This window comes from Physeter macrocephalus, chromosome 2 (genome assembly GCF_002837175.3).
Source record: "Physeter macrocephalus isolate SW-GA chromosome 2, ASM283717v5, whole genome shotgun sequence".
Taxonomy (NCBI): Eukaryota; Metazoa; Chordata; class Mammalia; order Artiodactyla; family Physeteridae; genus Physeter; species Physeter macrocephalus.
In genome coordinates this window covers 12,472,942-12,498,887 of record NC_041215.1, presented here as the reverse complement: position 1 = coordinate 12,498,887, position 25,946 = coordinate 12,472,942, and the positions used below count along the sequence as shown (strand labels likewise).

The following is a 25,946-nucleotide window of genomic DNA, read 5'->3' as shown; positions in this document are numbered from 1 at the left end:
ATCTATCTATTTGGTAGATTCTGAGAATGTACATGGGTGTTTGTAATTTCCACATTTCCTACAAAATTCCATTACCTTTATATTGAAAAAAAAATTGATATTGATAAAAAGGTGTGGACAATCTCAACCTTAATGCATTTTAACTTTTGTTTTATCCTCAAGGTAGATGGAAAACCTATGCTCAACAGAACAGGCATGCCACTTATGAGATAATCAATATCACACACCAGTATTCTCTACTTTGGCCTTTTCTCTTTATCTATATCCAAAATCTTATTTCTCAACATCTACATCTTAATTGCCAGGAAAATGACATAAAATTCCTGCAGTATCAGTTTAATGTGACTTCGTCACTCTGGAGTGAATAATCAAAGCAAGAGTAATGCAGTGGACCAATGACAGCACCCTCCTTGGTTCATTCTGGTAGGTTTTTCTGATAGACCTCAGTTAGAGCTGGTGCTCTTTGGGGTAATCTTGTTCCTTTATCTCATGATGCTCCTCGGCAATGCTACCATCATCCTAGTATCCCTCTTGGACTCCAAACTCCACAATCCCATGTACTTTTTCCTCTCCCATCACTCTTTCCTGGACCTCTGCTTCACCAGCCGTATTACTCCTCAGCTTCTAGTCAATCTGGGGAGTTCAGATAAGTCTATCACATATGGGGGCTGTGTGGTTATCTCTATGTCTCCCTTGCCCTGGGATCCAGGGAGTGTGTCCTCCTGGCTGTAATGTCCTATGATTGCTATGTCACAGTCTGCAGTCCTCTATATTGTGCCTTTGTCATGCACCCTCGGCTCTGTCATATCCTGGCATCTATGGCGTGGCTCAGTGAGGTGGTGACCACCCTCATACAGTCCGCTCTCACCCTACAGCTCCCCTTTTGTGGGCATTGCCAAGTGGATCATTTCTTTGGTGAGGTTCTTGTGCTCATCAAGTTGGCTTGTAGGGACACCACTTTCATCCAGGCAGAGCTCTTTGTGGCTAGTGTCTTGTTCTTGGTGGTGTCTTTGTCACTCATTCTGATGTCCTATGGGCACAATACCCAAGCAGTTTTGAAGATAAAAGCCACTGGACAACATAAAGCATTTGGGACCTGTTCCTCCCACCTGATGGCTGTCATCATCTTCTATGGAACCATTATCTTCATGTATCTGTAGCCGGCCAAGAGTAGATCCAAGGACCAAGGAAAGTGTGTGTCCTCTCTTCTACACTGTGGTGACTCCCATGCTTAACCCCCTTATCTATATCCTGAGAAATAAGGAAGTGAAAATAACACTGAAAAAAATGCTGGGGAAAACTTTATGATTTAGTGATTATCAAAAGATATTTGGAAGAGCATTATTAAGACTGAGTGATTTAATGGATTATGATGCAACAAATAATTTGGTTATGTTCATAACCCTGTGAGTGTCGGTAGAAAAATTTTAAATAGAGCTTGAATTTTCAAGCTGGACGGACCTGAGTTTGAATGCTCATTTCACCACATAATAGCTGTGGGACTGAAACAATTTGCATAACTTTTACATCAGCTATAAACTGGGATGAATAATATTGAGCAACCCAAATTAAAATTAGATTATTCTAGGTGTTTTATTGTCTATAAAGTTTATCCATAAATTTAATTTATTTAATAGCCATAACTATATGCTATGGGTATTATAATTTTTCTTTTGCATAGGTTGAAATATTTTGACCAATTACTCATATCAGAAAGAGCAAATCCTAAACCTCCATGACATTGTTCTCTCAACTAACCATGGATTCCTGAGCCCCTCAGGTTGTGTTCCCATTATACACTGAGCTCACCTCTATTGCTGCACTTTCCATCCTGTTTGACAATTTTCTGACTTTTTTTGTACCTCTCTCCTTAGTAGGTTTGTTTTTGTTTTTGTTTTTGCGGTATGCGGGCCTCTCACTGCTGTGGCCTCTCCCGTTGCGGAGCACAGGCTCCGGACGCGCAGGCTCAGCGGCCATGGCTCACGGGCCCAGCTGCTCCGCGGCATGTGAGATCTGCCCGGACCGGGGCACGAACCCGTGTCCCCTGCATCAGCAGGCGGACTCTCAACCACTGCGCCACCAGGGAAGCCCCCTTAGTAGGTTTTTGAGAATGGCAACTATGTTATGACTTCATCACAGTTTAAAGTAAAATCTGTACAAAGTTGACTCCCAGATTTGTGTTTCAACACAGATATTTACTGTCCATATCCTCATGTTCAACTATGTATCTCACTTCTACAGCTGGGCATTAAACCAACCTCAAAATTAGCACATCAAAACTAAATAAAAAACTCTCTGTTTTTTGGTTCTTTCTTACTATTCCCAATATCACAAAATGGAACATACATCATCCCAACTCCTGTCTCCTATTTCACCTGCTGTGTGTAACTTATACACAATCCTGTGGATTTTACCTTTTAGTTATCTCTCTGGTCTATTCACTTCTTTCCATTTTAATTTTCTACCACCTGTGCACTACTAAGATGGTCTCCTTACTAGACAGAAAATATTTATTTAACGAATTAATCACCTTTTCCTTTTCATATATTACTAGGTAAATGCAATTTTTAATGCATCATGGCACTTATGTTTATCTTATCTCCTTTATGAAATATATTTGTTTATTAACAATTGTTGAGGCATTGAGGACACAGATATGAACAAAACAGCATCCACACTTTTAGAGAGTTTATATGTTAATGGTCCAACTCAATCAATTGGTAGATTTTCACTATGTGATGGTATCTATTATCAAACAATAGAAGTCAATGTTAGTAGGAAAAAACCCTCACTTTCAGCAAATTGATTGTAAAATCAAATCTATCTCAATGAAGTGTTAATATTAATGGCTATGTAGTTTTATTTTTTATATTAAATTGATATGGTTGCAAAGCAACATTATCTAGGCAGTAACACCTCACCTTAAAGAAGGAGGAATGAGTTTATACTGTTATTTGCTAACTTACAAATATGTTAATATGTGTATAAGAAAGGAAATAATGTATGGGTGAGTTTTAAAGGGGTTGACAGTTTATACTAACAAAATAATCTTCAAGTGGTATGTTTTTGGTGACAGGGAGTATATTTTCTTTAAAATCATTAGAAGACATGTGATATGCACACAAATATAGCAGGATATGGTTGGAAATAGAATGTTCTCCCTTATGCTGAGGAGGGCACAAACATCTCTGAACTCCAAGTAAACTGGGGCTTAGTGATTTAGAAAAATGGAAGGGAAAATAAGCTTCCACAGCATAAGCCCTGACAGTTTTTGTTTTCATTTTTTTTGTAATATGAATGCCTGACTTAAGGTTTGACTGTTGAGGCACCCATTTCAATGGCGAATCCACTTCAAAGATGGCTATCTCCAATGAACACATTGTCAGCCACTTGACTTGCTAAAGAGACAGGCAACCTCCATCTACTGAGGCTTCTTTGTTTTAGAGCTCTTGGTTCATTTTAATAACTGAACTTTTGGGCTGCTGGTTTTTTTTTTTTTCTATTTTGGCCCTTTCTTTCTTTCTTCCTTTCTTTCTTTCTTTCTGTCTTTTTTCTTTCTTTCTTTCAGTATAATTGATTTACAATGTCGTGTTAGTTTCAGGTGTACAGCACAGTGATCCAGTTATATATATAATATATATGTACGTATATATATATGTGTGTGTATATAAATATATATATATTCTTTTTCAGATTCTTTTCCTTTATAGGGTATTATAAAATATTGAGTATGTATAGTTCCTTGTGCTATATAGTAGTCCTTGTTGGTTATCTATTTTATGTATAAGGGTGTGTATATGTTAATCCCATCCTCTTAATTTATCCCTCCCCTGCCTTCCCTTTTGGTAACCATAAATTTGCTTTCTATGTCTGTGGGTCTATTTCTGTTTTGTAAATAACTTCACTTGCATCTTTTTTTTTTCAGATTTCACATATAAACGATATCATGTGATATTTGTCTTTCTCTGGCTTTTGGGACTTTAAATTCCTTCTCTTATATTTTAAGTTCACCAATAATGAATGAACCCAAGAAACCCTAGGTCACCACCCATGATCCCAATAAAATCAGAACCCCAAGCCTGCTGCTCTTCCCCTGCCCCCCCACCCCCGTGTAGCCCCAGGTGTGCTGTGTAATTTTTTTTTTGCGGTATGCGGGCCTCTCTCTGTTGTGGCTTCTCCCGTTGCGGAGCACAGGCTCCGGATGCGCAGGCTCAGCGGCCATGGCTCACGGGCCCAGCCGCTCCGCCGCATGTGGGATCTTCCCGGACAGGGGCACGAACCCGTGTACCCTGCATCGGCAGGCGGATTCTCAACCACTGCAACACCAGGGAAGCCCGCTGTGTAATTTTTAAACCTTGTAAGTAATAAAACTTTATTTTTCAAAGTCTCCTGATGGTTATTGCTGAAGGGTGTTTTGTAAGTATAATAAGAATCACAATGGCTGGTCCAGCCACAACATTGATTACTGATAGTCTGAGGCCAGCACAAAACAACTTAGTAGGCAGGATATAGAATTTGGAGATTGTTGGTAAGCATGATCAGATTTAGATAATCAGGGGAAAATGGGGACTCTTCTATTTTGAATAACAATAAAGCAGCAATTAATTTTCTATAGAACAACTGAAGTACTATGAGTAGAAAAGAGAAATAAGAATAGAATTATTAATTTGTCTGCTCAAAAATGCAAAGTGGCATTTTACAATGGTGAGAACAGAGCAGCGCAATAATGCCTGACATTTGCTGTTCAATTGGAACTTGGTCTATAGCCACCTTGATATTGTGGGCCAGTTACTTAGGAGATCTACTCATGAGGTTATTTTCCTGAATTACTGTAATTTCTCTGAATTCTATGTAATTACCAAAAATAGTATTTTTCTATTGCCTCATGAAAGCATTATAAAAGGATAATCAGGATGAATTTAACTGACAAATGTTTTGGAAAGTGCCAAGGTTAATTCCTGGTATCTTACTGCATAAACCTTTAAGTGGTATAAATAAATTATGACCATAGGGCATCTTTTCATTTTTTCATGATCTTGCAAGATCCAGGATCTTCTGTTATGGACATTTTAATGACAACACATTTTCCATAGAGGAAATATGGTAATTCTCTTACCCTTTTGGGGACATGCTGAGGCCACATTAACAAAGCCTTTTTTTGTTTGTTTCCTAGCATAAACCATCTCCTTATGGAGAAAATAAGTCACTGGGGTTTCTTCCTTTCAAGTTTTTTTTTCTTTTTGAAATTGGCATCACTGGGGTTAGCTCACTTTCTTCTGACACATTTCTATGCAATCCCCAGCACCTAGTTTAGAAACCATTTACTTTTTCATTATTTGGAACGGGCATTTCTATGTTGTACCACAGACTGCATGAGCCAGGAGCAACATCTTTTTGAGCTGTTGCAGAGAGATTCAGCCCCCAGAGAAGTAGCTTTCTAGCCATTGTGATACTTCTTACTCATAACTGAGGGTCAAACTTCATCTGTGCAGCAAACTCCAAAGATAGTTTCAATATTCTTTCATACTCTTCCAGGTAGGGGAGAAAGAATAGGTATCATCTTTCTGGGCATACTGACATTAGTTTAGGTGGTAGTCACTGACAGGGCTTTACAACAACCTAAACAATTCCTTTTCTCAGAACGTCACATTTGGTTCCTAGCTTGTTCTTTCTTGAACAGCTCCCCTGGCTCTGGGACCTTAACTGGGAACACCTTTATATTTCCTCTCAAGACACAGGCACCTGGAGATGCTGTGAACAAGGAAGTAACTCCTGAAGCCAGAATGCATGTTCTTGGCCTGAAACAGGTACATTGACAGGTGGCATCAGCTGCAGTCATCATAGTCTGGTTGTATGTTTTGCTGCATGTAGAGCAAACTATGAAATTAAAGAAACTCAGAATTGTGAAGTCTGTGAATTTCAAATAGTCTTTTCATGTTCTGACTATTTCAGAAAATTTTTCCTCATAAAATTGCCTTGAATTCCTCTTTCCTTCTTTCTTTCCCCCTTCCTTCCTTCCTTCCTTCCTTCCTTCCTTCCTTCCTTCCTTCCTTCCTTCCTTCCTTCCTTCCTCCTTTCTCTTTCTTTTTGATGTTCAATACCACCTCTGTTCAAAGGCAGCAAAGAATGGGTTTAAATTGATCAGTCCTAACCTTTCTATATTCTTCAAAATGAAAAAAAAATCTTCCGACCCAAATATTTTTGCATTTGATAAACATTTGTGAAGCATCTTGCCAAAGTCTAGAGACAATCTCATTGACTTAAAAGGGAATTAAGTCAAGATTACATTATCTGCTCAACCAATTGATCTTACTTGCAACTACAAATAAATTTCCAGAAATTCACTTCTAAAAGATTAGCATGTGCCTCACTTCTCCACTTATCACTCTGCTGCCCCTTTATTTAATAACAATCTCAGTCTCCTAATCTGCTCTGGAGCTATGATTGACCCCGTAGACAAATAAAATGCTTGTTTTTCATATCAGGATGCTGTCCCCTCTCATTGTACATCCTGTAATGTCCTCTTTCTATTGAAAGGACATTTGAACTCAATTTTTTTTAAAAAAAGGTTTAGTTAGTGGACAATATTTGTGGCCTTTAGTCTAGAGTTATTTCTATTTTATTTGGATGAGAAAGTTGTCTTTAGTATATTTAAAAATAAACTTATTTTTGTGTTTTGTTGCTGGATTTTAGAAATAAAAAAAGAGTTTACCAAAACTGAGTAGAAGGTTGAATGATTCATAGCAACATTTATATACTGGAAAGTATTTTAAGGAGAATAATAATTCATGGGCTCAACACTATGACAGAATTTGAACTCACAATCTATAATTACACAGTGAAATAATCAATGCCAGACTATTTTCAAAGAGAAAAAATTTCAGGGTTAGAGAAGAAGCACAATATGAGAGTTTATAACATTTGTTGACACAGGTGGTGTTTCTGGTGGATCAACCAAGAGGAACAAATTGGGGATGTACACTAGAGCTGGAGTCTCAGGAACAGGCAAGGACTGAAGAGGTTCTTGAGGGAGGGATGAGCTCCAGGTGGGTGTGAGGTGCTGTGGGTATGTCTAGCACAAGCAGGGGGAGGGGCTTTATCAATGCTTATGTTACAGTCAGGACGGACACTGTGTGATATGAAAAATCCAGAAGTTTTCTATACTTTAAAGTAGATACCCTAGAGGTATACCCAAGACAACATGAATTATGAATATCTCTTTTCCTGAGGGTGGCATGAATAATCAGTGTGATACGAAAACACTCTGTAGATGGTTGTGTAGGTAGATGGTTAGGCTGCAGGTGACAACATTGACTGGGTGACAATTCAAGACATCATTGACTATGAGTATCTCATTTTCTGAGAGTAGCACAGGTAATCAGTGGTCTTTAAATGTGGTAGGTGGCTGTTGGGACACAGAAAGCATTATTTTCAAGGATTTAGAGAACGCTGTCTCTCTCGTGGGATGCCCCATGTCATGGAAGATTGGTTCAAAACAAAGGGACCAAAAGTGCCCATGTTAAGAGGTCTTTTCAGCTACCAAATCCAAAATTTAGCTTCATACAGTGATTTAAGGCCCATACTATAGTGTATGGGGAGCCCAAGGGAGCCCAAGGAAGAGCACAGGAAGAAGAAACATAATTGCAGGGGGCACAGTCAGCATTTGCGGGGAGCTGGAAGGGAATTCAGGTTGAACCTTGGAAGATACTCCTTAGATACTGGTGGAAGTAACAATTATTAGCATGATTCATTCAGTCCCAATTAGACAACCTGATTCTTTCTGTGATATCACTATATATTTAAGGAAATGTGTCTTTGTTTACAAATATACTTCTACTTTAATTAAAAACTTTAATGATAGTATTTTGCACAACAGATGATTTACAGTTTTGTATTAAAGAGTACAAATTGTTTACAATATAACCTCAATTTGCTGTTTTGTATGAAAACTTCTTTATGATGAAGTAAACTCTATTAAGATGTTTCTGAAATATTTCCAAAAATTATCCTATTTGTTAATTTTGTATTACTATCTTTGATATCCTGTTAGATTCTTTTCTATGCTTTTTAAGGGATGTCTCATTAATATTCAGGAATAATTTTGTTTATTTAAAATGTTATTTTAGTTTTTATAAAGTTTTATTTTCTGGTATTTTAATAACTTATTTACCTTTTTTAAATTTTTATCTTGTTTATAAAGAGTGTTATACTGTGAATATTCTTATATTTTAATATTTAGGGTTTTAAAAACTGATACTTTTTTAAATTTATTTTTTGGGGCTGTGTTGGGTCTTCATTGCAGTGAGCAGGAGCTAATCTTCGTTGCGGTGCATGGGCTTCTCATTGCAGTGGCTTCTCTTGCTATAAAGCATGGGCTCTAGGCACATGGGCTTCAGTAGCTGCAGCACACAGGATCGGTAGTTGTGGCTCACGGGCTCTAGGAGTGCGGTCTTCAGTAGTTGTGGCGCACGGGCTTAGCTGCTCTGCAGCATGTGGGATCTTTCCGTACCAGGGATTGAACCCATGTCCCCTGCACTGGCTGGCGGATTCTTAACCACTGCACCACCAGAGAAGTCCCTAAAAAAATGACACATTTAATAATCTTCAATTGGAATTTTGGCATCTTGTTTGACCTAACTTCCTACTTACTAATTTCAGTTTTACAGTAATGAATTAGAGAATACAAAAAGTAAAATTTTTATTCTGTACATAATCAAAGTTTTCATTAAAGCTTAATACCTTGTCAATGACATAAACTTTATATCACCAGTACGTTTGGTTTTTATGTGTTTATTTTATGTTATTTGGAGACTGAAAATCTAATAGTGATATGTCTTCATTGTTGATTACATTACATATTATCATAAAGCTACTGTAAGAATTATTACTTTAGCTTGAATATTTGCTTTCATAATGTTAAACTGTGAGCTTTTAAAAAAAAAATATTTATTTTATATCTTTATTTTATTTATTTTTTTGGCTGTGTCTGGTCTTAGTTGCAGTATGAGGGATCAGTCCATGGGCTCTTCATTGCGGCACTTGGGCTTCTCTCTAGTTGTGGCATGCAGGTTTTCTCTCTCTAGTTGTGGCGCGTGGGCTCCCGGGCACATGGGCTCTGTAGTTGTGGAATGCCGGCTTAGTTGCCCCATGGCATGTGGATCTTAATTCCCTGACCAGGGATTGAACCTGCATCCCCTGCATTGGAAGGCAGATTCTTTACCACTGGACCACCAGGAAAGTCCCTAAACTGTGACCTTTTGATGTCAAGAAAATTTACTGTGAGAAGTTTAGAATATTATGTTTTTGACTTTTTCACATCATCTTTCTATCTTTCTTAAAAATTCTATTTTTTCCTTCCCATTGCATTCTATGCAAATTACTCAAACATATTCTTCATTCAACGTTTTTTCACTTCCTAAATAGAACAGGAAGTAACCGTTATAAATTTTCTCAACATTTTTCACATGGTTCAGACAGTCCCTCTTTTAAAAACTACTGTTGATTTGAATCATTTGATTTAGTAGCTACAGGATGTCTTAAATTCTTAGAGAGTGTGGAGGAATACTTTTTACTTCCCAAATATTTACATTGTTTCTTGGAGAAATTCTCCTTCAAGTATATGTTCTTCATCTAACTTTTGTTTCTTAGAGAGCTTTCTTTTGTTGTTTTTCTTTGTCTTTGATTTTTTTTCTCTTTGCATTATAGATTTTGAAAGGTGTAAACCCTAGGTTCAGTGCTTTATATTTTTTACATATTCATCACCTTTTGATGTAGACAGTGATCTAGGCTTGTCTTTTCCCAAATATAAAAGGATCATTTTGTCTTGTTTTTTCTGTCTTTTTTTCCCCTCTGTGCTGTTTTAGTTGTATTTTTAGAATGTAAGATGGAGAATTAAATGTTGGTAATTTAAAATTTGTGTTCTGTCCTTCAATCATTTGGTGGGAAAGTACAGAGGGCATCTGGAATGTTTACTCAGATAAAGTCTTTTAAAACATTTCTTCCCTTAATGAAATCTCAGCTTTGGAACATGCCCAGCTCAACTTGACCTTTAGCCCTGTCACTTACTTATGAAACAAGTTAATCTTTCCAGCTATGGAGCCGTCTCCTATATAGACTACATCTCCAGTATGATATTTTAGTTTTTATGGACTGCTACACTTTATACTTTGTTTGTCCAAGATGAGACATGTACAGAATGGTGCTTAGAGAAGAGGATTTCATACTCTGTTCATATGATTTTGTTAAATTTCAATATATCAGGCACATGATATGCAGAATATGCAATATAGGCTTATAGGCATTCATAGTTTTAGAACTGCTCCTGTTTAGAATAGTATTCACTTTCTGTTTTCTGCTATTTGTGTTCAAGCTATTAGTTTTAAACAGAGAAGTGGAAATACTGCATTCACTGTCTGTATTTATGTCTTAAAAATGTTTTATAGAACTTATTTTAAACCTTTTTTGCTTAGTAATGTATGGTGCTCTTAATGAGCAATAAAGATATATTGCTTGTTCAGAAAAATGTTGTTATTAAATGAGTCCAAGCTCAGTGATATCTATAAGTGGAATTAATTACTTTCTGTGGACTCAGCAGTGCACCTTTGGGAGGTGACTGGACACAGCTGCTGTTCTCTGTAAGTCTACTTATGCATGTTTATTGTGAAGTTTTTAAAGATTCAGAATGAAAACAATGGTGAACTGAAGTAGTACTTGTCTACTACACAAATAAAAAGGCTGTGATTTGGGAGATTGCCAGTGAAGGGGTAGGTAGACATTTTGCAGGACACTGACCTGCAGTGACAAAGAAAGAACTAATAATAGTTACTACTGCGTAGTATTTACTAAAATATATTTGAAAAGGAAATATTTGCTTTAGTAATACTCATAAAGTATATGATGCTTCCTACTGGGAAAGAAAGGGGAAAAAGAAGACAAAACAATAATGAGGATATTGCAGAGTGTGTCCATTTTGTAATTACAAGGCTGGGGTGGAGTTCATAAAAATCAAGAAGAGGGCCATGTGTGGATGTGACTCCTAGTTACCACATTACAAGTCCCCCTTCTCACATTCATGCTTTTGATAAAGCCACTTTCAAATAGATGGCAGAGCCATAAATGTTTGAGACATCTCTAATTTGGGGGAAAGTTGGTAAGGTCTGATCATTCATTTATTTGGTAGTGATATCTACCATCTACTAGTTGACTAGAGATGTGTTAGTTTCTCTAGGGAAAAAGAAAGAGATATAATATGATGGATATAAATTGAGTGAACTGCTGAAAATTTTTTGAGAAGCTACTTTGTGTTGACCACCTTAAAGTCTAGAGGCTGCAAAATCATATCTTATATGATTCTTGACCTCATGAATCTCACAAGCTGTTGTGGATAGACACATGTACAACTTAGTCAAATGCAAAAATATATTATTCCATTAGCAAGGTTCCCAGATAATTAAGAAGAAAGATTTTTGGAGTGTATAGTAGTAAAATACTATTTTTATTGAGGGAAGTTTCTATGGTAATTGTGGGATAAATGAATAACTAGCTTTTTAAAAAAATAATGAAGCCATAATTACTAGCCTCCTGAGTAGTATTGTTTCATAAGTCAGATACAATCCCCCATTAGAAATAAAACATCCCCTCAAGGACTTGCTTTCAAAAGAAGGAATCACATTTTGCACCCACACTTTGAGCTGATGACAAAAATGCAAATGATTACAGGAAAAAGAAATCTAAAGGCATATGAATAGCATTTCATTTCCTAAAGATGTTTTGGAGTCTTAAGGATCCTGGGTCTCTGAAAAAAAGGAACAAGCAATTTAAAAAAAAGCACACAAACAAACACTAAGGGAAAGAAGAAGAAACATAGGTAAGAGTATAGAATTAACTGGTTGGTCATAAGAAATAGAGTCAAGTGTTGCCTTAAACACTTACTTAATATGTATGTGCCTTTGACTGGGTCATAGAAGCTCTGAGGAGTAATTTTTAATTAATGCCAATCTCATCTGGTATATTGAAAAAATATATCAACTTACAACTAATTTCCACTATTTGGGGGTGATGAAAAATGTTCATATTCTCCCTTTATTGAAAATTGCTTAAATAAACCTCAGGGTTTTTTTCTCTATTTGAAATTAACTGAGTTTCTCCCTTCCTGTGACTAGAAAGATATTAATATAAAGGGGCAAATTTGGTGGAATGGAAATGATGGTAAAATTTATTTCCTACAACAGATGATGGTGCTTATTTTTTATAGCTTTATTGAGGTAGAACTGATATATAAATGCACAATTCATTTAATGTATACAATTTCATGAGTCTGGACATATGCATGGACCCATGATACAATCACCACAATCTAGGTAATAAATTTATTCATCACCTCCAAAGTCTCCTTGTCTTCTTCTGCTTTTTGTGTGACTGTGTGGTAAGAACACTTAACAAAATTTACCCTTTTAAAGAATGTTAAGTACACAATAATACTTTCAAATGTAAACAATACGTTGGACAGAAGGTCTCTAGAACTTATCTTGCATAACTGCAATTTTATAACCATTGAACAACTCCCTGTTTCCCCCTCCTCCCTTCCCCTGGCCATCACCATTTTATTTTATGTTTCTATAAGTCTGACTATCTTACATACTTCATATAAGAGAAGTGTTTGTTCTTTTGTGTCTGGCCTATTTTACTTAGTATAATGTCCTCAAGGTACATCCATGTTGTTGCACATTGCAAGACTTGTTTCCTTTTTTAAGGCTGAATAACAATTTCATCAATATTCTAATAATATTCCATTAACTAAGGTTAAATAATATACCATGTCTTCTTTATTTATTCATCCAGAGATGAACACTAAGTTTGGTTATTGTGAATAATGCTGCAATGAACACAGGAATGAAGATTTCACTTCAAGATCCTGATTTCAATTCTTTTGGATGTATACCCAGACGTGGGATTGTTGGATCATATGATAGTTCTATTTTTAATATTTTGAGGAGCATTGATTCTGTTTTTCATTTCTGCTGAAGTTGTACAAGGATTCTAATTTCTCCATAACCTTTCCAACTTTTGTTGTCTTTTGTTTCTTGATAACAGCCATCCTAACAGGTATGAGGTGATATCTCATTGTGGGTTTGTTTGCATTACCCTGATGATTAGTGATGTTGAACACTTTTTCATATGCCTATTGGACATTTGTATGTCTTGTTTGGAGAAATGTCTATTCAACTCCTTTGCCCACTTTTTAACTGGGTTTTTTTTTGTTATTGTTGTTATTGTTGACTTATTTGAATCCCTTACATATCTTGGTTATTAACCCCTTACTGGATATATGATTTTATATATTTTCTCCCACTCCCTAGATGTTTGCTTTTGTTGTCTGTGGTTTAGTCTTATATCCATAAAATCATTGCCAAGACCAATGCCGTGAAGCTTTTCCTCCATGTTTCTTCTAGGAGTTTTAGTTTCAGACTCTACATTTAAGTCTGTAATCCATTCTTATTTGATTTATATGTATGGTGTAAGGTAGGGGTTCAGTTTTATTCTTCTGCATGTGGATATTCAGTTCTCCCAACACTGTTTATTGAAGAGACTGCCTTTTCATCATTGTGTATTCTTGGTGCCTTTATGGAAGATCATTTGGTTGTATGAGTGCATTTATCTCTAGGCTTTCTATTCTGCTCCATTGATCTACATGTCTATCCTTATGCCAGTACCATACTGTTTTAATTAGCTTGATGATGTTTTCTTTAAAAAAATCTGCTCTTTTCTATTTTGCAGAGCATCAGAAGGCAGCTATGACATTAAGAGAGCATGTACTGCATTTATTTAGAAGGCACACAGTAGGAAAATAGATCTAAGTTACTAGACCTAAGCATTTAACATAGAATACTTTTGGGGGAGATGACATTGTCACTCATTTGACCTTATGTAATATGTCACCTTTCTCAGCTATGACTCAGCTTTCTGGAATATACTGTGCACATGGGGATTGTGAAGAGTACAAATGAGAGCAACATAACAGATTTTATCCTGTTGGGGTTTTCTGATTATCCTCAGTTACAGAAGGTTCTATTTGTGGTCATCTTGATCTTGTATTTACTAACCATTTTGGGGAACACCACCATCATTCTGATATCTCGTCTGGAACACAAGCTTCATACACCAATGTATTTCTTCCTTTCTCATTTCTCCTTCCTGGACCTCTGCTTTACCAGCAGTGTTATTCCACAGCTCCTAGTAAAGTTGTGGGATCCCATGAAAACCATCACCTATGGTGGCTGTGTGGTTCAGCTCTACGTCTCTCTTGCCCTTGGATCTACTGAGTGTGTCCTCCTGGCTGTGATGTCCTATGATCGTTATGTGGCCATCTGCCGTCCCCTCCACTACACTCTCTTAATGCATCCCCATTTCTGCATGGCCCTGACATCTTTGGCATGGCTTAGTGGGGTGACCACCACCCTGGTACAGTCCACTCTTACCCTACAGCTACCGTTCTGTGGGCATCACCAAGTGGATCATTTTATCAGTGAGGTCCCTGTACTTACCAAGTTGGCTTGTGTGGACACAACTTTCAATGAGGCTGAGCTCTATGTGGTTAGTATCCTCTTCCTTATAGTGCCTGTCTCCTTCATCCTGGTCTCCTATGGTTACATTGCCCGAGCAGTTTTGAAGGTCAAATCAGCTACTGGAAGAAAGAAAGTGTTTGGGACCTGTTCCTCCCATGTGACGGTTGTCATCATTTTCTATGGAACCATCATGTTCATGTATCTGCAGTCAGCCAAGAGTACATACAAGGATCAGGGAAAGTTTGTCTCCCTCTTCTACACTGGGGTGACCCCCATGCTCAATCCTCTTATCTATACTCTGAGGAACAAAGAGGTTAAGGGGACACTAAGGAAAGTTCTAGGGAAGATTCTGGTAGTAAAGTTTACATGATTGTCAAAAAATTGTTAAAAGCACTACTGTGATAAACATGTCTTTTTTATGGTAAAAGAAACTGACATAACATCTTCTAATAGGAGCCCATTTGGTCATTTTTCTCCCATTTCCTTTTAATTAATTTCTTATACAACATTCTGTAATACACTGTGGAATATGTGTGTCTAGTCCCAACTTTACAATTACCCAATAGTAACACAATATAAATCCTTTAGTCAATGTCTTTTCTCCAAAATACATTATATATGCAGCATATGAGGCTTATTTTAATTAAATGTTTTACAAGATTAAGACAAACATGAAAATATTCAAGAAATATTTTAAATTAATCCTCTTTTTTCATTTGTGAGTAACACATTTAGTCTCTCAGCCTTCTTGTTTCTCTAGATGCAGTTATGGCTTACTTTTTTTCAAGGATGTGTCTAAGATGGATGAACTATGGGCAAGCTGTCATAAAGCAAATTCTTTTACTTCACCCTATACTCTATCCATTTAAAATGTCATAGACATATGTAGAGTTGCATAAACCACACGAGGACAAAAGCCACACATTTGAGGTAGAGGATAAGCAGAAAGAGCTTGATTCTATTATTCTGTAGATGAACAAATGAACCATTTTAAACTCTCTAACAGTGGAGTCTGATTCCTAAGAAAAAGCACAGCTATAGAATATTCTATAGCTTGCAAAGACATATAAATAAAACACTTATTGTTGTTAGTATAACTGTACATTTCTTATTGCTGCTGATTATTTCACTTTTTAAATATGCAATAATATACTATTATTTTTTTACCTTCTCACCCCTACATTTCTATATATGAAAACATATTTTCATAATTCAGAGACTCATTTTCCAGATGAAAGTTAATCAAACTCCTTTTATTATTTATGCTACCACACTGATTTCTTTCTCATAATTTCACTCTAAATGACCTTTGCCTAGGACATTCCTTTCTGGAAATGAGGACTTTTTTATCTTGATTCTGAGAAATTTTGTGCAAACATATAGTATTATAGTCTCTATTTCACTGCATTATAGCAAACATTAGGTTGTACAGCCTATAGTGGGCAAAAATACTCTACATTGCATTGATTTTGGAAAGTTGTGTTTCCATTTTCATTGCCTCAAGGTATTTTTAAAATTTCCCCTTTGATTTCTTTGCTGATCCATTAGCTGTTTAGTAGAATGTTGTTTAGTCTTCACATGTTTATGTTTTTTCCAGTTTTCTTTTCATAATTATTTCTAGTTTCATAGTGTTGTGGTCAGAAAAGATGCTTGATGTGATTTGAATCCTCTTAAATTTATTGACACTTGTTTTGTGACCTAACATGTAAGCTATCATGCAGTTTTTGGATAAAATGTTTTGTATATATTTATTAAGTCAATCTGGTTAATGTGTCACTTAAAGCCAATATTTCCTTGTTGATTTTCTGCCTGGACGATCAATCCATTGATGTAAGTGGGGTATTAAAGTCCCCTTCTATTATTGTATTACTGTCAATTTCTCCCTTTATGTCTGTTAATATTTGCTTTATATATTTAGGTGCTCCTATGTTGGGAGAACTAGTATTTATGAATGTTATATCTTTTTCTCAGATTGACCTCTTTATCATTATGTAAATGCCATTCTTTGTCATTTGCTATAGTCTTTGTTTTAAAGTTCATTTTGTCTGATATGAGTATTGCTACCCCAGCTCTCTTTTCATTTCCACTTGCATGGAAACCTTTTTCCATCCTTAACTTCCAGTTTATGTGTGTCTTGAGTAAGTCCCCTGTAGCTTCATATAGATGGGTCTTTTTAAAAAATCCATTCAATCACCCTATGTCTTTTGATTTGAGCATTTAGTTCACTTACATTTAAAGTGATTATTGATAGGTATGGACTTATTGCCATTTTGTTACTTGTTTTTCTGTGTGTGTTTGTTGTAGGTTTTTGTTTGTGGTTAGCACGAGGTCCATATATATTGACCTATATATACAGCAGTTTATTTTAAGCTGATAGTTGCTTAAGTTTGAATGCATTCTAAATACGCTACAGTTTTACTCCTCTCCCCTTAGGTTTTATGTTTTTAACATCATATTTTACATCTTTTTATTTTGTGTATCCCTTAGGTACTTCTCGTTGTTATAGTTGATTTTACTACTTTTGTTTTTAACCTTCATACTAGCTTTATAATTGGCTGATCCACTGCCCTTACTATATATTTTCCTTTACCAATGAGATTTTTCCTTTCATATATTTTCTTATTTCTAATTATGGCCTCTTGTTTTCTGTTTAAAGAAGACCCTTGGGCTTCCCTGGTGGCGCAGTGGTTGAGAGTCCTCCTGCCGATGCAGGGGACACGGGTTCGTGCCCCGGTCCGGGAAGATCCCACATGCCGCGGGGCGGCTGGGCCCATGAGCCATGGCCGCTGAGCCTGCGCTTCCGGAGACTGTGCTCCGCAAAGGGAGAGGCTGCAACAGTGGGAGGCCCGTGTATTGCAAAAAAAAAAAAAAAAAAAAAAAAGAAGACCTTTTAATATTTGTTGTAAGGGTGGTTAGTGGTGATTAACTCCTTTAGTTTTTGCTTGTCTGGAAAACTCTTGATCTCTCTTTCAATTTTGTGTGACAACCTTGCCAAGTAGAGTAGTCTTTGTGGTAAGTTTTTTTTTCCTTTCAGCACTTTAAATATGTCCTGCCACTTGCTTCTGGCTTGCAAACTTTCTGCTGAAAAATAGCTGATAGCCTTATGAGAGTTCCCTTGTATGTAACTAGTTATTTTTCTCTTGCTGCCTTTAAAATTTTCTCTTTATCTTTAACTTTTGCCACTTTAACTGTGGTATGTCTTGGTGTGGATCTCTTTGGGTTCATCTTGTTTGAGACTTTCTTTCTTCCTGGACCTGGATGGTTGTTTTCTTTCCCAGGTTAAGGAAGTTTTCAGCCACTGTTTCTTTTTTTTATTTTTTAAATTAATTTTTATTGAAATATATTTGCTTTACAATCAGCCATTGTTTCTTCAAATAAGCTTTCTGCTCTTTTCTCTCTTTGTTTTGGACCCCTATAATGTGGATGTTAGTATGCTTGATATTATCTCAGAGGTCTCATAAGCTATTTTAAAAATTCTTTTTTTCTTTTTGCTGTTCTGATTGGATGATTTCCACTAGTCTGTCTTCCATATCACTTATCCATTCTTCTGTATTGTCTACTCTGCTATTGATTTCCTCTAGGTATTTATTTTTCATTTCTTTTATTGTATTCTATAACTCTGATTGGTTCTTTCTTATATTTTCTAACTCTTTGTTGAAGTTCTCACTGTATTCCTCTATTCTTATCCTGAGTTTAGTGAGCATCTTTATGATGATTACTTTGAACTCTTTATCAGGTAAATGGCTTATGTCCATTTCATTTAGGGTTTTTTCCCTGGGGTTTTATCTTGTTCTTTTGTTTGAAACATAATTCCTCTATCTCCTCATTTTGTTTGACATTCTGCATTTTTTCCCTATAAATTAGGCAATACAGGTACCTCTCCTGGTCTTAAAAGCATGGCCTTTTTTAGGAGCATCCCCATACATACTGTGTGTGCTGGGTAGCTTTGTCACATCACATAAGCTCTCAGGAGTTAATTTTTAATGAATGCTAATCACATTTAGTGTATTTCAATCATGTAACCTGATAATTATTTTCATTCTTTATGGTTGACAATTTTTTTTCTTCCTTAATTGAATAAAACCTTAAAATCTAAATAAAACTTAAGTTTTGTGTCCCTAATTGGAATTATCTGAGTTTTTCCCTTTCTGTAATCAGGAATACACTAACAGAAAGTGTTTTTAGTTGGGTTATGAGAAAGTGATGGTCCATTTTATTTCCCAAAGCAGATGATGGTATTTGTTAGAGATCTACTGCTCATTACTTAAGAGAGCATCAGAGAGGACAGCTAAGAGGTGAAGAGGGCTGCATTTACTTAAAATTTACAAAGTAGGAAAACAGATCTAAATCACTAGATGTAAACATAGTTTCTAAGTGTTTAAAATACAATACTTCGGGGGAAGGTGACATTGTCACTCATTTAACCATACATAATATGTCATCTTTCTCAGTTATAAGTCAGCTTTCTGGGATATAATTTGCACATGAGGATGCTGAGGATTACTAATGAGAATAACCTAACAGTTTTCCACTCTGTTGGGGTTTTCCAATTATCCTCAGTTACAGAAGGTTCTATTTGTGATTATCTTGATCTTGTATTTACTAACCATTTTGGGGACCATCACCATCATCCTATTATCTCATCTGGATCCCAAGCTTCATATACCAATATATTTCTTCCTTTTAAATTTCTCCTTCCTGGATCTCTACTTCACCATAGGTATTATTCCTCAGATTCTAGTTAATCTGAGAGATTCAGTTAAGTCTATCACCCATCATAGATGTGTGATTCAACTCTACGTATCCCATGCACTGGGATTCATTGTGTGTATCCTCCTGGCAGTGATAGCCTACAATTGCTATGCTGCTATTTGCTGTCCTCTATATTATGTCTTTATCATGCACATTGACCTTTGTCACATCCCTGTGTCTTTGGCATGGTTCAGCGAGATAGATTCCACCATGGTATAGCCCACTCTCACCATGCAGCTGCCCTTCTGTAGTCATCACCAAGTGGATCATTTCATCTGTGAAGTTCCTGTGTTTATCCAGTTGGCTTGTGTGGACACCACTTTCACCACTTTTGAGTGTGTGTGTGTGTGTGTGGGGGGGGTAGCTCTGTGTGGCTGGTATCCTCTTTTTATAGTACCTGTCTCCTTTATTTTGGACCTATGGCTACATTTACCAAGCAGTTTTGAAGATCAAGTTGGTTACTGGAAGAAAGAAAGCATTTGAGACTTCTTTTCTCATCTGCTGGTTGTCACCATTTTCTATGGAACCATCATCTTCATGTATCTGCAGTCAGCCAAGAGTGGAGCCAAAGACCAGTGAATGTTTGTCTCCTTCTTCTACAGTGTGGTGACCACAATGCTCAACCCTCTTAACTATACTTTAAGAAACAAAGAGGTTAAAGGAGCATTAAAAAAAATTCTAGGGAAGATTCTGGGGATAATTACATGATTATTTAAAAATTTTAAAGTGATACTGTAATGAAGATCTTTTATTTTTTTAATTTTTACTTTTTAAAATATTTTCTTGGCCATGCTGTATGGCATGTGGGATCTTAGTTTCCCAACCAGGGATCAAACCCATGCCCCTTGCATGGGAAGCTCAGAGTCTTAATCACTGGACTGCCAGGGAAGTCCCAAACATCTTTTAATAGGAGCTTATTTATATCATTTTCTTACATTATCTTTTGACTAATTACTTATACAATATTTAACATTCTGCTAAACACTACAGAATATATTTCTAGTTCTGATTTTGTCATTACTCAGTAGTAGCATAAGGTGAATCATTTCTCAATTTATGCTTCAGTGTCTTTTCTGCAGGTTATATTATATATGTAGCATATGAAACTCTCTTTAGAAGATTAAGAGCTATGTAAAAATATTAAATCATGTGTTCAACTAGACATCTTTTCCTTCCTACATTTACCGATAATATATTTAGTCTCTCAGCCTTCTATAGCTCCAGATGGACAGAAGAATTATTTCTTTGTATAAATGCATCTCGCATGGATATGTCTCAGGCAAGCTGTCATAAGGCCAAAGGCTTTTCTTTCACTGTATGCTCCTTTCTCTTAGAATTTGGAAGAAATATATGGAGGTGTAAAAATAGCCTGAAGACAAAAGCCACACACTAAAGATGATGGGTAAGGCAGATGGAAGGAGCTTGGTTCTCTAAATGTGTAGTGAACCAGTGAAACAGTGTAATCTGACACACAGATGCAGAATTTTCTGTGGAGTGAAAACACAGTTAATGCATGTTTTAATTATGACCCTATATAGTTTACATATAAATCTACATTTATACATATAACTGTGTTTTAATTATAAAAGTATATTTTCATCTTTTTGAGATTTTTCTCTCCAGATAAAATCTTATTCAAAAACTTTTTCTTATTGATGCTAAAAATAGTATTTTACATAACATCATTCTAAATGAGCTTTTCCTCTACTATTTCCTTTATGAGAATAAGGAACTCTCTATCTTCATTCTGGAAATTTTTGTGTGAATGTATTGTGGTATACTTTCTTTTCAATTTATTTTGCAAGCTTTAAATTGTACAGGCTACTGTAAGGAAAAAAGCTTTGTGAGCGGAGCTTCAAGATGGCGGAAGAGTAAGACGTGGATATCACCTTCCTCTCCACAAATACAACAGAAATACATCTATATGTGGAACAACACCCACAGAACACCTACTGAACGCTGGCAGAAGACCTCAGACCCCCCAAAAGGCAAGAAACTCCCCATGTACCTGGGTAGGGAAAAAGAAAAAAGATAAAACAGAGACAAAAGAATTGGGACAGGATCTGCTCCAGTGGGAGGGAGCTGTGAAGGAGGAAAAGTTTCCACACAGTAGGAAGCCCCTTCGTGGGCAGAGACTGTGGATGGCGGAGGGGGAAAGCTTCAGAACCACGGAGCAGAGTGCAGCAACAGGGGTACAGAGGGCAAAGCAGAGAGATTCCTGCACAGAGGATCGGAGCTGACCAACACTGACCAGCCTGAGAGGCTTGTCTGCTCACCCACCGGGACAGGTGGGGTCTGGGAGCTGAGGCTCAGTCTTCGGAGGTCAGATCCCATGGAGAGGACTGGGGTTGGCTGCATGAAAACAGGCTCAAGGGGGCTAGTGTGCCACAGCTAGCCAGGAGGGAGTCCGGGAAAAGACCTGGAACTGCTGAAGAGGCAAGAGACTTTTTCTTGCCTCTTTGTTTCCTGGTGCACGAATAGAGGGGATTACGAGTGCTGCTTAAGGGAGCTCCAGAGACGGGCGTGAGCCATGGCTATCAGCACAGACCCCAGAGACGGGCATGAGACGTTAAGGCTGCTGCTGAAGCCACCAAGAAGCCTGTGTGCAAGCACAGGTCACTATCCACACTGCCCCTCCTGGGAGCCTGTGCAGCCCACCACTGCCAGGGTCCCATGATCCAGGGACAAATTCCCTTGGAGAACACAAGACATGCCTCAGGCTGGTGCAACGTCACGCTGGACCCTGCCACGGCAGGCTCGCCCTGCACTCTGTACCATTCCCTCTCCCCGGCCTGAGTGAGCCAGAGCCCCCAGAGCTGAACTTCAGGAGCTGTGTGAACAAAGAAGAGAAAGGGAAATTTCTCCCAGCAGCCTCAGGAGCAGCAGGTTAAATCTCCACAATCAACTTGATGTACCCTGAATCTGTGGAATACCTCAATAGACAATGAATCATCCCATATTGAGGAGGTGGACTTTGGGAGCAAAGATTTTTTTTTCCCTTTTTCTCTTTTTGTGAGAGTGTATGTGTATGCTTCTGTGTGTGATTTTGTCTGTATAGCTTTGCTTTTACCATTTGTCCTAGGGTTCTGTCTGTTTTTTTTTGTTGTTGTTGTTGTTTTAGTATAGTTTTTAGCAGTTGTTATAATTGGTGGATTTGTTTTTGGTTTGGTTTCTCTCTTCTTTCTTTCTTTTTTTCTTTCTTTTATTATTTTTTATTACTTTAAAAAATTTTTAATAATTATTATTTATTATTTATTTTAATAACTATTTTATTTTATCTTCTTCTTTCTTTCTTTCCATTTTTTTTCTCCCTTTTATTCTGAGCCATGTGGATGAAAGGCTCTTGGTGTTCCAGCCAGGCATCAGGGCTGTGCCTCTGAGGTGGGAGGACCAAGTTCAGGACACTGGTCCACAAAGACCTCCCAGCTCCACGTAATATCAAATGGCAAAAATCTCCCAGAGATATCCATCTCAATGCCAAGAACCAGCTCCACTCAACGACCTGCAAGCTACAGTGCTGGATGCCCTATGCCAAACAACTAGCAAGACAAGAACACAACCTCATCCATTAGCAGAGAGGCTGCCTAAAATCATAATAAGGCCACAGACACCTCAAAATACACCACAAGATGTGGACTTCCCACCAGAAAGACAAGGTCCAGCCTCATCCACCAGAACACAGGCACTAGTCTGCTCCACCAGGAAGCCTACACAACCAACTGAACCAACCTTAGACACTGGGGACAAACACCAAAAACAACAGGAACTATGAACCTGCAGCCTGCGAAAAGGAGACCCCAATCACAGTAAGTTTAGCAAAATGAGAAGACAGAGAAACACACAGCAGATGAAGGAGCAAGGCAAAAAACCCACCAAACCTAACAAATGAAGATGCAATAGGCAGTCTACCTGAAAAAGAATTCAGAATAATGATAGTAAAGATCATCCAAAATCTTGGAAAAAGAATGGATAAAATACAGGAAACGTTTAACAAGGACCTAGAAGAACTATAGAGCAAACAAACAATGATTAACAACAAAATAAGTGAAATTAAAAATTCTCTAGAAGGGATCAATAGCAGAATAACTGAGGCAGAAGAATGGATAAGTGACCTGGAAGATAAAATAGTGGAAATAACTAATGCAGAGCAGAATAGAGAAAAAATAGTGAAAAGCATTGAGGACAGTCTCAGAGACTTCTGGACAAAATTAAACGCACCAACATTCAAATTATAGGGGTCCCGGAAGAAGAGAAAAAGAAAGGGACTTAGAAAATATTTGAAGAGATTATAGTTGAAAACTTCCCTAATATGGGAAAGGAAATAGTTAATCAAGTCCAGGAAGTTCAGAGAGGCCCATAAAGGATAAATCCAAGGAGAAACATGCCAAGACACATATTAATCAAACTATCAAAAATTAAATACAAAGAAAATATATTAAAAGCAGCAAGGGAAAAACAACAAATAACATACAAGGGAATCCCGATAAGGTTAACAGCTTATCTTTCAGCAGAAACTCTACAAAACAGAAGGGAAACACAACAGAAGGGAAAGACCTACAAGAACAAACCCAAAACAATTAAGAAAATGGTGAGAGGAACATACGTATCGATAATTACCTTAAATGTAAATGGATTAAATGCTTCAACCAAAAGACATAGTCTGGCTGAATGGATACAAAAACAAGACCCGTATATATGCTGTCTACAAGAGACCCACCTAAGACCTAGGGACACCTACAGACTGAAAGTGATGGGATGGAAAAAGATATTACATACAAATGGAAATCAAAAGAAAACTGGAGTAGCAATTCTCATATCAGATAAAATAGACTTTAAACAAAGACTATTATAAGAGACAAAGAAGGACACTACATAATGATCAAGGGATTAATCCAAGAAGAAGATATAACAATTGTAAATATTTATGCACCCAACATAGGAGCACCTCAATACATAAGGCAACTAACAGCCATAAAAGGGGAAATTGACAGTAACACAATCATAGTAGGGGACTTTAACACCACACTTTCACCAATGGACAGATCTTCCACAATGAAAATAAATAAGGAAACATGAGCTTTAAATAATACATTAAACAAGATGGACTTAATTGACATTTATAACATTCCATCCAAAAACAACAGAATACACATTCTTCTCAAGTGCTCATGGAACATTCTCCAAGATAGATCATATCTGTGTCACAAATCAAGCCTTGGTAAATTTAAGAAAATTGAAATCATACCAAGTATCTTTTCCGACCACAACGCTATGAGACCAGATATCAACTACAGGAAAAAATCTGTAAAATACACAAACACATGGAGGCTAAACAATACACTACTTAATAACAAAGGGATCACTGAAGAAATCAAAGAGGAAATCAAAAAATACCTAGAAACAAGTGGCAATGAAAACACGATGACCCAAAACCTATGGGATGCAGAAAAAGCAATTCTAACAGGGAAGTTTATAGCAATAAAATCCTACCTTAAGAAACAAGAAAAAGACCTAGGGACACCTACAGACTGAAAGTGATGGGATGGAAAAAGATATTACATACAAATGGAAATCAAAAGAAAACTGGAGTAGCAATTCTCATATCAGATAAAATAGACTTTAAACAAAGACTATTATAAGAGACAAAGAAGGACACTACATAATGATCAAGGGATTAATCCAAGAAGAAGATATAACAATTGTAAATATTTATGCACCCAACATAGGAGCACCTCAATACATAAGGCAACTAACAGCCATAAAAGGGGAAATTGACAGTAACACAATCATAGTAGGGGACTTTAAAACCAAAGTTAGCAGAAGGAGAGAAATCATACAGATCAGATCAGAAATCAATGAAAAGGAAATGAAGGAAACGATAGCAAAGATCAATAAAACTAAAAGCTGGCTCTTGGAGAAGATAAACGAAATTGATAAACCATTAGCCAGACTCATCCAGAAAAAAAGGGAGAAGACACCAATTAATAGAATTAGAAATGAAAAAGAGGAAGTAACAATTGACATTGCAGAAATACAAAGGATCATGAGAGATGACTACAAGCAAACATATGCCAATAAAATGGACAACCTGGAAGAAATGGACAAATTCTTAAAAAGGCACGACCTTCTGAGACTGAACCAGGAAGAAGATAAAAACACTCCAGAAAGTAGGCATAGAGGGAACTTTCTTCAACATAATAAAGGCCATATATGACAAACGTACAGCCAACATCCTCTTCATAGGTGAAAAACTGAAACCATTTCCACTAAGATCAGGAACAAGACAAGGTTGCCCACTCTCACCACTGTTATTCAAAATAGCTTTGGAAATTTTAGCCACAGCAATCAGAGAAGAAAACAAAATAAAGGAATCCAAATTGGAAAAGAAGAAGTAAAGCTGTCACTGTTTGCAGATGACATGATACTATACACGGAGAATCCTAAAGATGCTACCAGAAAACTATTAGAGCTAATCAATGAATCTGGTAAAGTAGCAGGATACAAAATTAATGCACAGAAATCTCTGGCATTCCTATACACTAATGATGAATAATCTGAAAGTGAAATTAAGAAAACACTCCCATTTACCATTGCAACAAAAAGAATAAAATATCTAGGAATAAACCTACC

The 25,946-nt window shown here is 36.8% G+C and overlaps 1 protein-coding gene and 2 pseudogenes across 1 annotated transcript; all 3 read left to right on the top strand.

Annotated features, from left to right (window-relative positions):
* The first annotated feature begins 382 nt into the window (after positions 1-382).
* Positions 383-1,308, top strand: LOC102978991 (olfactory receptor 2G2-like; annotated as a pseudogene).
* Positions 1,309-13,980: 12,672 nt separating this feature from the next.
* LOC102979261 (olfactory receptor 2G2-like) lies at positions 13,981-14,934 on the top strand. Its single transcript, XM_007121244.2, has one exon. The coding sequence runs from the start codon at positions 13,981-13,983 to the stop codon at positions 14,932-14,934; it is 954 nt and encodes a 317-aa protein (XP_007121306.2).
* A 4,114-nt stretch (positions 14,935-19,048) lies between these two features.
* Positions 19,049-20,024, top strand: LOC102979547 (olfactory receptor 2G2-like; annotated as a pseudogene).
* Positions 20,025-25,946: the final 5,922 nt, after the last annotated feature.

What these genes read in the sequence shown, in the direction of transcription:
- LOC102979261 (XM_007121244.2), top strand. Translation starts at nt 13,981, where the DNA reads ATGGGGATTGTGAAGAGTACAAATGAGAGCAACATAACAGATTTTATC.